The 15,553-nt window shown below is 38.3% G+C and overlaps 1 protein-coding gene across 1 annotated transcript; it reads left to right on the plus strand.

Moving 5' to 3' along the window:
- The first annotated feature begins 110 nt into the window (after nt 1-110).
- On the plus strand, nt 111-15,045 carry LOC144662118 (uncharacterized). The gene is made up of 23 exons (XM_078522859.1): nt 111-453; nt 602-664; nt 3,779-3,856; nt 4,949-4,987; nt 5,900-5,963; nt 6,068-6,147; nt 6,276-6,327; nt 6,437-6,482; nt 6,729-6,821; nt 6,941-7,012; nt 7,104-7,185; nt 7,642-7,720; nt 10,375-10,436; nt 10,888-10,970; nt 11,276-11,376; nt 11,545-11,600; nt 11,907-11,998; nt 12,327-12,427; nt 12,672-12,766; nt 13,226-13,294; nt 13,656-13,712; nt 13,803-13,893; nt 14,325-15,045. Exons 1-23 carry the CDS (start codon nt 421-423, stop codon nt 14,405-14,407), a joined length of 1,671 nt encoding a protein of 556 aa, XP_078378985.1. The 5' UTR covers nt 111-420; the 3' UTR covers nt 14,408-15,045.
- The last annotated feature ends 508 nt before the right edge of the window (nt 15,046-15,553 follow it).

Consider the following 15,553-nt stretch of genomic DNA (forward strand, 5'->3'; position numbering starts at 1 on the left):
GAAGTGCTTTGTTAGCCATAAAACAAAAGACTTTTTTGTACATAAGCGTAGTAAATGAATTTTAATCATGTTGTTCGGTCGATGACGTCCCGTAGAAGTGCTTTTGGGGAGCGAATATTGACTTAATCCCCCGAACCTTTTTAATATTCAGTCGAGTTAATAACTACATGCCGTTTCTAAGAGGAAATTGGTTTGTGTTTACATAAGGAGACGGAAAATTCTAATAAGAAGACCAAATTCGTGGTAGTTTGCTCGGCATAAGCGAGCTGAAATGAAGTAATTCACCCATAGCAACATATTGTTCTTCGCAGCGAGGCGTGCGAAAGATTAGTTTATAGTTCGTAACACACGACAATTCGGAGCCGTACTGTTTTAAAACCATAAAGATGAAACACGTTTAAGCGTACAGACGGAGTTATAATGACTTCCATTATGCGTGGAAATACAGGGAAGGTATGATATATTGGACCCGCTCGCGTTGTAAACAATTCAGTCATTTGTGTTCACTTAGCTAGTTACAGTAAAGTTGCACTGCAAAGCGAATGCTCTTTTTTTCTTGAAAACGCAAAATATAATGTCAGTTTACGATGATATTTCGCAGGAGGACGCTTCATCTGTTGAAATGAAGAAGAAGACGAAAGAAACGAAAATACGAGTCGCGAAGGTACTCTCATAATCTCTTGTTTCTACCGTCCTGTTTCGCTTTAATTTTAAGTAAAAATGTTCTCGTGTTTTTCGCCTGTATTATTGAATATGTTTTAATGCACTTGATAGTTCGTCGACGAAATTTTTCAGCTGCAAGCGGGAAGTTTGCTATTTGCAATCTTTATCTTCGATGTAAGAAAACTTTGCTAAGATCAGCCAAAATAAACGAAGATCACATTATTATTCGGGACATCTTTGAGGGTTGTTAGATTAAGATAATTAGCCAAACTATTGTGCAGCTGGATTACCGAAATCAAGCTCTCAAAACCTATGGTTAAACTAGAATTTATTCGAGAGCATCACGGCAATTAAACTCAAAAATAATTCCGTTCCTTAAACCAAAATCAAACACGATATGGCCGCAAGCTTGACTCTGAAAAGTGCAAACCTCGGGCGGGAAAAAGCATTTAATTGCCGCAAAAAATACATTACGAATTCTGCACCGACTTTAATGGCAGTCTAAAGATTCGGAGGCGAAGTAAATTGCCAAGAATCCGATAAAAATGAGCTTTTTCTTTGCGTTAAAACCACTGATCACACAACCAAATTTCGACAGCTGCCATTTGTGCACACGGAACATTATTTTTGATGGATAATTTTATGACCATCGCTTCATCTGTTGCTTAGTAACTATATAAGACCATTTTACTATAACGATTTTACTGAACAAAGCTTGGGGAATAAAATGAACAATTTAAAGAGATCGATATCTTTTATATAAAATTTCAATAAAATTTATTACAAGATCGATCGAGAATATTTTTAATGCACCTTTACATATATAGGGATTCATTTTGTTACCAACTCCTGGGAACAACTGATATAAATTTTAATGCAAACCCTCGTATAACGAACAGAACGCAGCTAATTTTTATTTTATTTTTCGATTTGTGTTGTGTTTACATGTAATGTTTAGTTGCTCAACTTCACAACGACATATTTGCATTTACAGCTTGCATATCAAAGAAACCAAAAAACGTCTGTTGAGATACGTATTTTTCATTAGCTTGTCATTTGGAAGAAATCTGATGGTCGATTGTCAGATTGGAAAGAAATTATGGTCGCAATTTTTCGTTATTTAGTATTAGTGTTAATAGTATTTTATGCCATTAGTCTTTCCCTAGCAAGGATATACACGCAATGAGTATTTTTGCAACACTTCACACTATTTACAAGCTGTCACACATTGGTAAAGACTTAGGCAAAAGTACGTGCACAGATGAGAAACTTCCTGTCACGTAATGTCAAATCTCTTTCACTAATGCTCTAAACCTAAAGCATTATAATCCTTCCCAACGTCAGAGTAAAGTGCGATCAAACAGTCGTTAGAGGTTTAATATTTCTAAATGATTAAGGGATTATTTTTTCTTGCTTCAGGGCAGCTTTATACAACATATATAATTGAAAGATAAAAATGCACGTATTCAGCTATATTTGGGCGTAAACTCTTGTTTTCGGCCAACGCACGTAAAGATATGATATAAATTGCTTGCACAAACTTAATTTAAATTGACTGTTTAGTGGATACATAGAACGAAAGTCTTTTTAAGTTCTCAAACAGCGAAAACCTATGGGAAATTAATTAGAGACGTTTTTCAGGCTATCATTTTTGCGTGCAACGAAACTGACCAGACCGCGGTTAAGGACCTTAAAGTCAATATTTCGATGGCAACTAAAACTAATCTTCCGTTTACGTCAAACGTTCAAAAATGTCTTATTTTCTTGTCAGAATACACAAAAAAGAACACCTGAATCAGACCACGCAAATGGGACGTATTTATGAAAAACCAATAAAGGCTAGTTCTTTATCTCATCATTGAAGTACAGGAAAACCAACTGACAACGAAATAGGAAAATGTATTTACTTGAACGGGGATTCTGTTCAATTGATGTTCAGTTTTGTCCAATTCATATCGTTCGTTATACCGGAGACTTTGTTATAAAGGGGTTCGTGTTTCAGGTTCCACTGTAATTAAATTTTTTTGTTGAATTTTCTATGGAGGCATTTGTTCTTTTATTGGTCAAAATTGGCGTGGATTATTAACTAATTACAATGTATAGATATCTTTAGTGCCCCACTAAATGTGATACCAGCTGTTCTCCGTTAACTTCGTGTTCGAACGGCCGTTCGAACAGTTAAAGAAGGCGGGAATAATTTTACGGTGAAAGAATTACATGAATTGTCTTCTTAGGCTCCTAAATAGTCTGTGACGTGTGGTTGTCCTGAACATAACTCTTACATATTCTCTGAGATCTGAGTTAGCCTTAGCAATTAGCAATAACAAAACTGGACAAAAGAAAAAGCCACAAAACACAAAGCACCACTGCCGAAATAAAAAGCAGTCACCTATCGGTTAGTCAACCTTCTTTGTACAACCGTTTGTGTTAGCTAGAGACTTTTTCTGCGCTAAAATCGACGATTGGCGAAACCGCGAAAACTCTCTGGCGTCAAGGGCACCTATAATGTAAGAAAAGGTCCTCGTCTGTAATAGGTGCCCTGTCTCAAAGCACCAACCTTTCAGCCCCTAACTATAATGCCACAGGCGCTTGATCCAATCAGGGGTATTACAATTTTATTCATAGCGTGACTTCGAGAAGATTGTTATAATAATGCACATTCGAACTGCCTCAAAGTCCCGTGAACTCGAAGTTATTGGCCCGTATTGTATTTTTGGCCCTAAATTCTTTCTCTAGTTTTACTGTATTGTCTGAATGATTGCATGCTGTGATTTCATACTGACACACATTATTAAAAAAAAATAGGTCAATAGTTTGTAATTTATTTTAAATAATTTACATTTTGAATTATGTCGCCATGGCATTGTTGGTTACGAACAGAAAAACGTCTTGAATGGATCTTTCTCGCACATTTCTTGGCATAAATTCATTTGGAACCCACTAAAATGCAAGTTTTTGTTGATTTCCTTGCCCATTGCGGTGAAATGATTAGTCAGGTAGGTCATTTCACACGTGAGGGAAAGTTTGTGTTACTTGTGCAAGTGAGCCATGGACGCACCGCCATTGTCTGTACTTGCGTACTTTAATTACTGTTATTTGTGTTTGATTCTTTCAGATGTTTGATCTGTTCGATAAAGTGATCGAATTCAATCACAACCCCACGAGCGAATCAGCCAAGAGGAAACTTGATTTGGTAAGAATTGATATGTGATTGTCGCTTCTTAGTCACAAGATGGATCCTTGAGAAGTCAACTAAGCATAGTCGACCATGACGACCAATTAGGCATAGTCAATTACATCTCAAATGCTAACTAACAGTAATCCAAAGCTGCATGTGTGCAAATGCGTCAAAAACGTGTAATGTTATGCGCTATGATAAATCTCGCAAGCTACCTTTTTAAACTTACATTTGTTCTTAAACTTTATACTCTTTGAAAATTAAGAGAAAATCCAACGCGAATTATTGACTGCATTAAAGGTATGAAACCACGCATTTAGTTTTATTAGTTTTTAACACTTGAAAAGCTTCTCGTCAATCCGCCCTCTCTCGTGGCATTGGGCTTGACACTTGCAACCTCTTCAAAGTTGTTGACTATAATGTTGGTAAACCACAAGGCCATTTTCATTATTTTAAAACACATTTATTTGGGTTATATGCACCATAAGCCAACTAAAATTGTTCAGTATTTTCCAACATAATGTTTAGTCTTTTGAGCCAATAAACCATAGAAATATTTCTTATGAACTATCTCCTCGTTTTTTATTGAATACGAAGTTTGCGGGTCAACGAATTAACAAGGGCTGTTTACTTCGCAGAACTGAGAGGTTGGCTAGGTTTTGTCTGAACTGCGGACGAAATTAAAAAGTTGATGGGTGGTAAAGTGAAATACCAAAAAAAACAAAAGCAGTGCGACCAAAAGGGTTTTATTAAGAAATTTACATAGAGCAGTATACTTACTGGGATTTTAAAGAGTATAATTTTTGCCTTGCAAGAGATTAGTTTTAATTTAAGATTGTTGCAAGTAAAGTAATCATAGAGAACTATGAGAAGCAACCGTAATTAATACTAAATAGACAATCAACAGACTGATTCGAGCGACCTAATTGTAAGTTTTGATTGTAGTAAAAAGTACATGTACTTGCAACATGTTACTCCAACAAATGTTGCATTAACGGAAAATTATCCAGCGCGCAATGTTTAAACGATGCGTTGCCATACATTGTGATAAATTTACAACAGATCACCTAAAAGAACTAACTAACATTTCATCTTTCATTGTTTCAGGAAATAGAGAAGTTAAAAGCACTCCAACAACAACTTGAGGTACGCCGTAAAAGTTTCATCTTAATGAAAAATTACAGTAACGCAAACATTGTTTACATGTATAAGAAGCTTTTTGCTGTGGGCTGGCCATAATCGTAACGCAGTTCTTGCCAGGGCCGTAACCAAATCTTTGCTATAGACGAAGCAAGATCTTGCTAGCTGATTTTGGGGGCATGCCCTCTAGAATATTTTAAATCTGGAAGCTGCGAATCTCTTTCAGACACATTTTTCTTGAGGTATTTCTTGAGAAAAAACAATCTTTTCGACTGGAGATTATTTTCCAAACAAAACATACCGTAAACTTCCGGTTATAAGCCCCCCTCCCCGCTTATAAGCCCCCCCGGTTATAGGCCCATCTACCTGGAAACAAAAAAATACATCCGATTATAAGCCCCCCCCCCCCGGATATAAGCCCCCCTCTACCGGATGACAGTACTAACCAGGGCTAAATGTTGCTTTATTATGCATTTTTAACTTAAAAACGTATTTCAGTCATCACTCCCGTGATACTTTTTCGAAACGATTTTTTCATTCCGCTTGTAAGCCCTCCCGGATATAAGCCCCTCCGCTTATAGGCCCACCCAAAACCCCTTACGAAGTTGTATAAGCCCAGGGCTTATAACCGGAATTCTACGGTATTTTGTTTTTAATTTTGGGTAACAATTTAGTGAGGGAAGTGCCTCATCTTGCCTTTTGCTAGTTACGGCCCTGCTTGCTATAGGAAAGTTGTAGATGTGCTGCCCACTCGCAGACTCCACTAATGTTGTTTTTCTTTTGGGTGTTATTGCTCATACAACCGCGTTTATCTCCAAATTCTGTAGCAAGAAATCCTACTCCCTGCTCGCCGCATCATTTTGTCAGTTACCCCCTAACTTCTCTAATTTACCGTTGTTTTTTGTCTTGCACTTACAGAAAGAGCCTCAAAAAGTCGATCTGTTTCAGGACACAGAAAATTTGAAAGATGCTCAAGAATACGGTAAAACACTAACTTTGATTTCAACGTCTTTCTGTGTGAGCTGAATTCTCCATTTCTAATAACACAACCTTATGTTTTCGTCTTCTTTTTTGTTTTGTTTCCAGATAAGTTTTACATCCAGTATATTAATCATGTTTCTCGAGAACTGGGAAATTTAAAGAACAGCATCATTCAATATATCCAGGTAGGGTACAATCTTTGCAAACGCATTTTACCACGGAACGTTCGTCTTAATCTTAGTGATAATCACAATAGTCAGGTGTTTGTTCTTTTAAAACAGACTCTCACTACCGCATTTTTAATTTTTTGTAGGAAAAAACTAAAGCTGAACAATTGCTTACGAAAGAAAACATGAAACTCAAACGTGAGTACAGTAGATTTGATCAGTATCTTGGATGCCAAAGGTCCTATAACAAAAATAAATTTTTGTGTTTTTTCAATTCTGATTCGCTTTTCGTTGCTCCCATTTGCAGTTGATTTACAACGTGAACAAGCTGAGTCGATGCATCAAAGACAAAAGTAAGTGATGAAGGGAGATTTACTTTGACTTCTTATGAGAGTTCTAGACAGTAATTATCCTTAGCGTTTTAATAAGGAAACAGAGGAAAGCGCGTCAACCAAATGTTCGGTGCGCTGGACTCCGGATCAAAAGCACGGGCCCGGGTCATTGTGTTGTGTTCTTGGGTAAGACACTTAACTTTAACAGTGACTCTCTCTCTCTCTCTCCACCAAAATCGAAACATTTTTTATTTTTTTATTTTCAAGGCATGAATATGCCGTGGCGGAGAAGAATACAGTGATTGCAACATGTAGAAAGTTGGAAGAGCAGTTAGAAGATCGAGGAAAACAAATTCAACAGTAAGTTACAAGATAATGAGTTTTTTCGATGATCTTGGTTTGAATTCAAGATCACCGTTCCCAACAAAAAATAGGCAAGGTCTTCCTAATGCAAGTTTTTCTGTCGTATCGTTTTACAGGCTTCATCGTGAGGGAACTGTCAGTCTATGGCAAAGAGAAAAGGCTAAGCTAATAAAAGATGTCCAATCAAGGTAATGATACAAAAGTAATTCAAAGGTAATGATGTTTAAATCTAAATTTAAGTTTAATGTTTCACATCTATTTACCTTATTTCTTATTTAGTGAAGAGAGACTCGCAAAAGAACTTCAAGAGACCAAAGATCAGTTATCAGAAACGAAATCGAGATTAAATCAACGAATTATGGTATGGAGTATTATAAGCAAAGTGTATCAATATAAACTGTAACAGCTTAGTAACTTTTGTTGGTTTTCTTGTTGCTAATTGGCCAATCAGAAGCCGAGAAAGTCAGTCGTAAGGGCGGAGACGTCAAATAGTCACGTGCCGATAAATCGCACGTGTAGTAGCCCGATTTCAGCCTAGTACCTAGGCGTTCTCTCTTGTCCTGTAGTCCGCGCGAAGACTGGAACGGGAGCGGCGAGTCTTTTCGGTGACGTCATGGCTCACAATAGGGTCCAGTTTTGACCGAGCTGGCCCGCCTTGTGATTGGCTACAAAGTTTGGGAAACCGAAGGAAACTTTTCAAAAAAGTTGTACAGGAAGTGGCATCGTATAGTATGAAACGAGGAAAAATATTTGATGTTTTACTGGCGCAAAAACTTGGCAATCTCACCTAAAACTATGCCTGTATGTTCTGTCCTAGGAATTAATGGATCAAGTTAAATACCTTAAATTAGAGAAACATGTTAAAAATGGAACAGTGAGAACACATGGACCTGGAGGTATGTTTTTAGCAAAGGAACAACAACTCAATCACAAACGTAATAATGGATGATGCTCACGATACTGTTTTTAATCATTGTAGATCACGTGTTCCTCATTTTTATTTCATTTTTTCGACGTTTTTGCTTGTTTACAAGCTAAAATGGTAGAATAGGGGTTATGTGGACAAGATTTGGAACCACATATTTGTAAACTCTCAAGGGACTTTTTAAATTTCTCAAGGGACTGTTTTAATTTCTCAAGGGATTACTTTCCGCTGTGGGTGATCACTTGCGATCTTGTGGAAAAAACGTGACTTGTCACATTTACAAACGTTATATAACAATTTTAAAAGTGACTAGACTGTTCACAGCCCTCTATTTTTTCGTGTTTTCTCGATCGATGAGCGCGCGGTGAGAACAGCGTGAGAACTGGCCGCCAGCGCAAAACGGGAGAAGCAAGGGGGTGGGGGGCGGGGAGCGAAAAAAATAGAGGGGCTGTAGACATCTTTGGAAATATTGAATTTCCCGTTTCTCCAGAAACGGAAAATTCCCATTGGTTGAAAGGCGGCAAAAGTGTCATCACCTGGACAACGGCCGATCATGATTGCTTGCAGGCGGCGTCTTGCGGTTTGCTCGAGTTGTTATCAATATTGACATGCTGTGATTTGCGATGAATCGATTATTGGAACGCTCGTTGAAGAAACTTCCAAAAGTTTCGTCGCTCAAAGACGAGGAGAAGGAGGCTGTTCGCCAGCTTCTTTGTTCGAAGAACGTAGTTGGAATTTTACCGACTGGCTTCGGCATAACTTTTGCCTCGCCGACGACGTGTGAGGCGAACGTGACATTCTTTTAGCCTGCAGAACAGGCGGTTTATTTTGCTGGTCGAAGCGCGAAGTGCTAGGTTTTAATTTAGCGGGTCGCGCGACCTCCCAATAAACCCGGCAAAAATAAACCGCCTGTTCTGCAGGCTACATTCTTTTGAATCGCTCTTCACGATCAACTTGCCTTGTAGAAGATTCTACGCCAACTATCGGTCGCGCTAGAGATTTCAATATTGCTTGCTGCACTTCCAGCTTTAGATGCACAAGCTGAACACACTTTACTAGAACGAAATTCGTCCTTTTGCACTGCAATTCCCAAATCGGCCAAGACGTCTGCCAACTTTCGCCGGAAAACACCTTCGCGTTTTGGCTCGACAAATAAATCATTTTCCGTAGAGATGTACGATGTCTTGCCGAAGTTCCCCAAGCGAATCGCGAATGAGTACCCGCATATCGAAGGGACCGCATGATTTCGGCTTTCTGCCTCTTTTTACAGGTTTTTGGGGGTTGAAGAAGTCGTCTCTGACGACATCCTCAATACCGAAATAAAAACTAACGTGTTGTCACCACACGTGTAGTTGTTTTGTAAAGTGACACTTGTAGTCAATTAAACAAGCACTTAACCGCTCAAATTTTATTGGTTCGATTTAATTGAAAGGTCGAGAGCCGGAGTTGTAAATTACAAGGCGATGACAAGGGGAGGAGTCTAATACTTCCACTTTTATTCAACGATGTCAACAGCCTCTCTATTTTTCTTTCGCGCGCTCGCTTCGCTCGCTTCCCGCCCCCTCCCCCTACGCGCTCGCGCTCGCTCGCTTAGTTTGCTTTTTTGCGTTGAAAAATCGAGAGAGCTGTGGACAGTCTAAAAAGTGACATGTCAGCTTTCTTATCTCAACGCACGTGTGTCTGAAAGGCGATCTATAAAAAGCGTCGCACAAACAATGGATTGCGTAACTAAAACACGAATAAATAATCACTAGCACTTACATCGTTTAAAAATTACAAACGTCAAAAATAAACCATACCAAAAAACTCGCTCTTTTCAAAGATATTATTGAAGTTAAAACAAATGCAAGAGATGGGGGCTTCTTTTAGCTTTTAGAGACCTCGCGTTGAGCCGTTGACAGCAATGTTGCATGAATCGGCTTTACAACATGCGATCGTATCTACGCAGTTCGAGTAAAATTTCAGTCAAAGACAGCAAAATTCTTTCGTATTTCATCTTCAAATATAATTCGAAAGCATTCACTGTATATATGGCTTTTGTTTAATCCTGGGTCTTGATATCCGACCCTCGAAGAGCCTAGACAAAACGCAGCTTGAGTGTAACGATTTGTTTACGCCGCAATTATATGCGCAATGTTTTCTCCGACAGTAGTCGGAAATATCCGTATTTTGTTTCGTGCTTTTTCGTGGAGCAATCGTAACGATACGGCCTTGAACACGTTGAACAGCGGTCTACCTATAACAATTCAAATATGGCGTCGCAAAAACAAAGCGTCAAACGCATATTTTGCTGTTTCATTTGCTAATTTCGCTGCCGTAATCGACTGCCTCGAAAGGTCCTTGCAATTTCAAAGTATAGAATTGTCAGATCTCGGTGAAATTTGCACTGTTTATTTGTGTAATGTTAAGGAATATGTGTATAAATACCCGGCGCGGACGAGCCATTTTTGACAAAATTATATGGCTGCATTTCCTCCGCGAAGATAGGAAATTGTTAAACTAAACTACAAAGAAACTGTAATGATAAGTTCGAAGAACAATGCACAGGATAAACCTTCGACTCATACTTCATGCAAAAACGTCGATATCTCGAAGAGACTTTGATCATGTTTGTTTTCATTTCAGTACCCAATGTTTCTTCAAGCGAAATGGAGAAAACAAAACAGCAATTATTCCTTAAAGACAGAGTGAGTAATTTGAGTCTTCAGTTATGATAACACACAGGCAAACAAACAGACAAACAGACGGACGGACGGACAGCATACAAACAAACAGACAGACAGAAGGAGAGCAGACAGACGGACAGACAGACAGACAGACAGAAACACAGTAGACAGACAGGGAAGGAAAGAAAGACAGAATTGAAAAACACTCAAACAGACGGATATGCCAGTTTACTGACAGACTGATTGACTGACTGACTGACTGACTGACTGACTGAATGACGGATAGACAGACAGGCATAGATACACATAGAGATGGAAGAATATAAATGCCGACAGATTTGCTAGAGTGCAGAAAACGCAGTTTTAAACGAAAAACTGTAAGCTAACCGTACGAAACACACACACACTGATAGCTGCAGGTATCAGAGGTAATAAATCATCGACCTCTGACGGATTTATTCTGTTCTTTCAGTTACTGGTAGTGGCGGAGGGAGAGATTCAAAAACAGCAAAAATACTACGTAGGATTTATAAGTGGCCTAAGTAGAGACTTCAGGTAAGCGCCTCTTGTAAAGCTGCAGCTGTATTTAATATTGCATTATAACAGAGTCTGGACGGGGTTGCTGAAATCTCAGTTAACAGTTAAAATTGGGGCAATTTATCAGCTTCAGTAAATTTTGCAGGTCTCAAGTCTAAGCCATCAGTTAAAAACGCGTCATTTCCCAGCCGAAAGTTAAAATTTTGACCATTTTTTCAGCTATCAGTTAATTAATCCCATTCAGACCCCCCTATATCCTTAAGAACGGTTGCAATCGCAAATGATGCTACCTATTAAAGCTGAAGTCTACTTTTAAATTGCAGGATTATGTTAGAAAGACAGCATCTGACAGTTAAAGATTACAATAAAGATCAAAAAGCGTACGCGTCAATGTTGAACAAAATGTACGTTGCGGCAAAGGAAGGTTAGTAACTAATTTCATAGTACCCTATCCGTTACTGATTTTAATATTGTGAGTAGTAGCCTGTACTTTAAGAAGAAGGGGGAATAACTCACGTAAACTTGTAGTTGTTCTTAAACGCCATGTTTGTAGGAAGTACTTATCCTAATTTTCTTCATATATATTTTCTAGGAACCTTGACGGAATTTAGAGCGACATTACCGTCCCACTATCTTGGAATTAACGAGGTAATATCGATTTACTCATGAGAGTAGCAAAACTAATGATAAAGCAATCAAGAAGCCCGGGAAAACATGCAACCGACACTGAGCAAGTGGGGAAAAACATGCGACCCGTAGCAAGGGCGGAACAAAACATGTGAACTCTTACCAAACTTGATAAAGTCGTCCAGCACTCAACCAAATAACTATGCTATAGCTAGGTTTTGGTCTTGCTTTTTAGGCCGAGAAGTCAATTTTCTCCATGTGATTGGCGACAATTTTGAATGTTGTTTTTTAACCTTCTTCTTCTTGGTCGCTTTTTGTCATATTTAGGATCTCTCTGGCCATCCCTTGGGCAAAAAGCTCTCGAGACCGTTTCAAGATTTGGAATCATATTTACAAGAAGTAGAGGATACTGAATTCAGGTGAGAATAATAGCCTTTTACTGTAAAAGGGCGGAATTTCGGGAAGGCTTGCGAAAATCAAGTTTTAAAAAAGACACTTTTAAACCTCTTCAAAAAGCTCTCGCTAGCGACAGCGACAGCAAAAAAACTCGCTTTGTCCTGGCTAACACAATGATTTGATTGGTTGACAAATGAAAAGGCGGGAAAAGTAAGAAAGAACGTACAGTAACGTGTATCACATGTAAATTATGAAATGTAAACATGTGACTCCAAAACCATAATGGAAAGTTTGTGTAAACTGTACTTAAAAGTAGTTTATATTTTTTTCTTTATTTATTTATTATTGCAGGGTTGATATAAATCATCCGTTACTGACGGGATGGAGAGAGGGCCGGTCAGAGAGTGCAAAAGCAAACGCACGAAAATTTTCGAAATCAAAATCATCAAAGGGTAAGATACTCTTTCTTGCTTTATTGAAGTTTTTCTGGACAAAATCCACACAAATAGCTCGTGGAGTGAGTCCGTTGGCTCTACCAGAAGTAATAAAGTAATGTTTAAGTTAAAAAGAAATAGTGGGTATTTTTTGTCCGCAGAGCGAAGTACGTGCGTCGGGCTTGCGAACTTAGAGGCTCGACTTCGCTGTGGTTTGATTGTTGATATTGTCTAACGTCAATATTTTTTTAACACAATTTAGTTACTGGCGTTCATCCGCGGCTTGTTGACACAAAGATTGGAAAACCGCAACTAAAAGAAGCTAAAGAACACTTCCCAGAATGGTCTGATAAAGAGGTAATAAGGAAACGCTGCAGATATATTGAGCATTTTTATTCAGTGAATTATTTGTATCGCGAACTGGTCTGTTAGCTTTGGTCTCTCTCGCCTCTTAAGTCCTGTACTTCAATAGGGGTTAGTGCTAATGGTTAGGCTAATGGTTAGTGCGCTGGACTCCAGATCGAGCGGTTCAGGTTTAAAACCGGGCTGGGGTCACTGTGTTGTGTTCTTGGGCAAGACACCTTACTTTCATAGCACCTATCTCTTCACCTGCGGTGGGTAGCTAGAATAAGAAATCCTGGATGCTTTGTGCTATTAAAACAAAATTTTAGCGCCGGCAATAACAAAGGCCACTTGGCGCCTCCTCGGTATTTATTTACTTGCAACAGACTCCCTAGCCGAGTTTCCAGACCTCCCCCTATCCGTCTGGACAAACCAAATACACAATATTTATCAAAAATCTTCATTTTTTTACAGATTCAGGAGATGTTTGATCAGTTTAAAAGATTTGACACAAATGACGACTTCAATCTCGACACACAAGAGGTAAAGTACAACAACATTTTAAATAAGTTTTTTAAAATATAACAGTTATTTCGTGACTGTTCAGGGCAAATGAATTCTGGTATATCAGTGGTATGAGAAAAAAAACCGATATTTAACAAATTCAAAGTAGAATGTTCACAGCATACAGCGACAATCTGAACGAAAATTATTTTCACAACAAAGACCGCCTTGTGTCTTCGTAGTAATAGCAAGTAATCAAAAGTAGCCATTTTATTATTATTTTTATTTTTGCTTAGGTGCAATAAAAAGTCATCATTCAGTATGACCAGACACTTATGCGCTCTGTCGCTAAACCAAGTAATTGAATTACAGATTTATTTTTGTTCGTTTTCTTCGACAGCTATTAAGAGCCATTCCCGATACACTGGGTAGAATGGCGACCACAGAAGAGATAAAGGTATGCTTTTGAAAATCAGAGATCTTATCGGCTAGTTAAGTAAATATTAATCCGTGCGATGTTTGAAACATTTTCATTGATCTCTTGTAGGAAGCGATGCTGGAGGTTGACATAGACGACTCAGGAACCGTGGACTTCTTTGAATTTCTGTGTGTGGCCAGATTAATTTCACAAGGAAAAGGTAATGCAATACCTTTGCAGCGCCTAGAGACTGCTTTGATTAATCGTGAACAACTGAAAACTACCCTGCTCCCGAAATTCAGCTAAATGACTGAAAAGGATGCGTGAGTTGACCTTGCAGATGTAGATGTCTTGATGTAGATGTAGTCTAACCGATCAGAAATAAGATACCGCTTTTCCCCCACCAATCAGGAGCAAATAAAACCTGCGCAATTTGGCTTTCGCAAAATTTCCCGCGCTTGTATCACGTGATATATTTCCCGCGCTCGCCACAGGTCACGTGTTTTTCTTTTTGACTTCTGATTGGATTATTACGTTACTTTTCATCGAAGCGATTGGCCTCGTGACTACAGTTTTGATTGTAGATTTACGACAGTTTTCGTAAACACGTTTAAAATGTAAGGGTATTTATTGTTGATTATTTTCTTTCAGGGGAAGCGTCTCTATTCAAGAAGAAGACATTGACGGCATTGCAGAAACCGAATGCGAAGTCTACCATCTGCGTTGTTCAATAGCTTCTTCGATGTCTTGGAATTTAAGAATTTTGACCTTAATGGACTCACTTTAGAAAACCTGGGAATTCACATTTGCATTATTCTCTATTTATTTGCATTTTTAGACAGTTTTAAAATCCTTTTTCTTTAGATTACAATTCATTGTTACATTGTCATCTCCACCCCCACCCCCATACTATTTGGGTGCTCTGCTCTCGCCCCAGGCTCACTAGTTTGAAGCAAGCTGTAGTTTTAATTCAGCAGTAGCTCAAATGTACACACTCGATCATGTTATCCAGCGTACAAGTTAAGAAATAATTAATCCAATGTGGAAAAGTTTACAATCAGCAGTCAAAAGAAATGGCAAAGCCACCAAATATTGTATGTCACTTGTGAATTCACCAAACAATACAAGTTCAACACATGCAAAAACAAGTTTTAAGTCAATTCAGTATATTACCTCAGGAGTACACATATTTATCACTGTTGTATAATTGTAAAAATTTTCTAAATAATTTAATTCGTTCGTGTTCAGTACATTGTTGTACATTTATAGTTAAACTAAGTTGTATATTTGTACATATTTTAAGTTATTAAAACCTGACACAAAAACCAATATTACTGGTTAAATAAAGGTCTTACAAGAAACTCTTATCAAATGCAAAGGCTGGTTAATGGTCAAGCTTTTAAATATTTTAAATCCCCAAAACACATTCATCTCTAGAATAACTCACTTAAATGTTAAGAATATTAACCGTGGCACAACTTTCTTGTACCAAGGGAACTTACTGAGATTTTCAACAAAGCACAAAAATGAAAGGGGCCAAGTATTAAGAAGGTTCTAGCAAAAAGATACAAAGTCTAAGTTCCTGGCCGTGTTTAGACACGATGTCAATGTCAATGTGGAGACACCTCTTGTAAGAGGACACTTTATTTCGGTTTCAGTGATATATGAACTCTGAAATTTCAAATCCGACTAACGATTGTGTTTTTCGCTGCCATCGATCATAATTATGACAACAGCCAACGAACCATGAAAAACAGAAACAAACAAAATGGATCGAAAACCTCCAATCACAACTGACAGACGTGACCTTTTGACTCGGTTGAAGTGAACTTCTGTTTCATGAAAGGTCCGCTAAGATGATTGACAGCAGCGAAAAGCAT

The sequence above is a fragment of the Oculina patagonica genome, chromosome 8, assembly GCF_052425735.1.
Source record: "Oculina patagonica isolate OP01 chromosome 8, crgOcupat, whole genome shotgun sequence".
In the NCBI taxonomy this organism is placed as follows: Eukaryota; Metazoa; Cnidaria; class Anthozoa; order Scleractinia; family Oculinidae; genus Oculina; species Oculina patagonica.

What these genes read in the sequence shown, in the direction of transcription:
- LOC144662118 (XM_078522859.1), top strand. Translation starts at nt 421, where the DNA reads ATGACTTCCATTATGCGTGGAAATACAGGGAAG. An exon ending in GATTAAATCAACGAATTATG is followed by an intron (nt 7,186 to 7,641) that starts GTATGGAGTATT and finishes GTTCTGTCCTAG; the next exon opens with GAATTAATGGATCAAGTTAA. An exon ending in GAGAACACATGGACCTGGAG is followed by an intron (nt 7,721 to 10,374) that starts GTATGTTTTTAG and finishes TTTTCATTTCAG; the next exon opens with TACCCAATGTTTCTTCAAGC.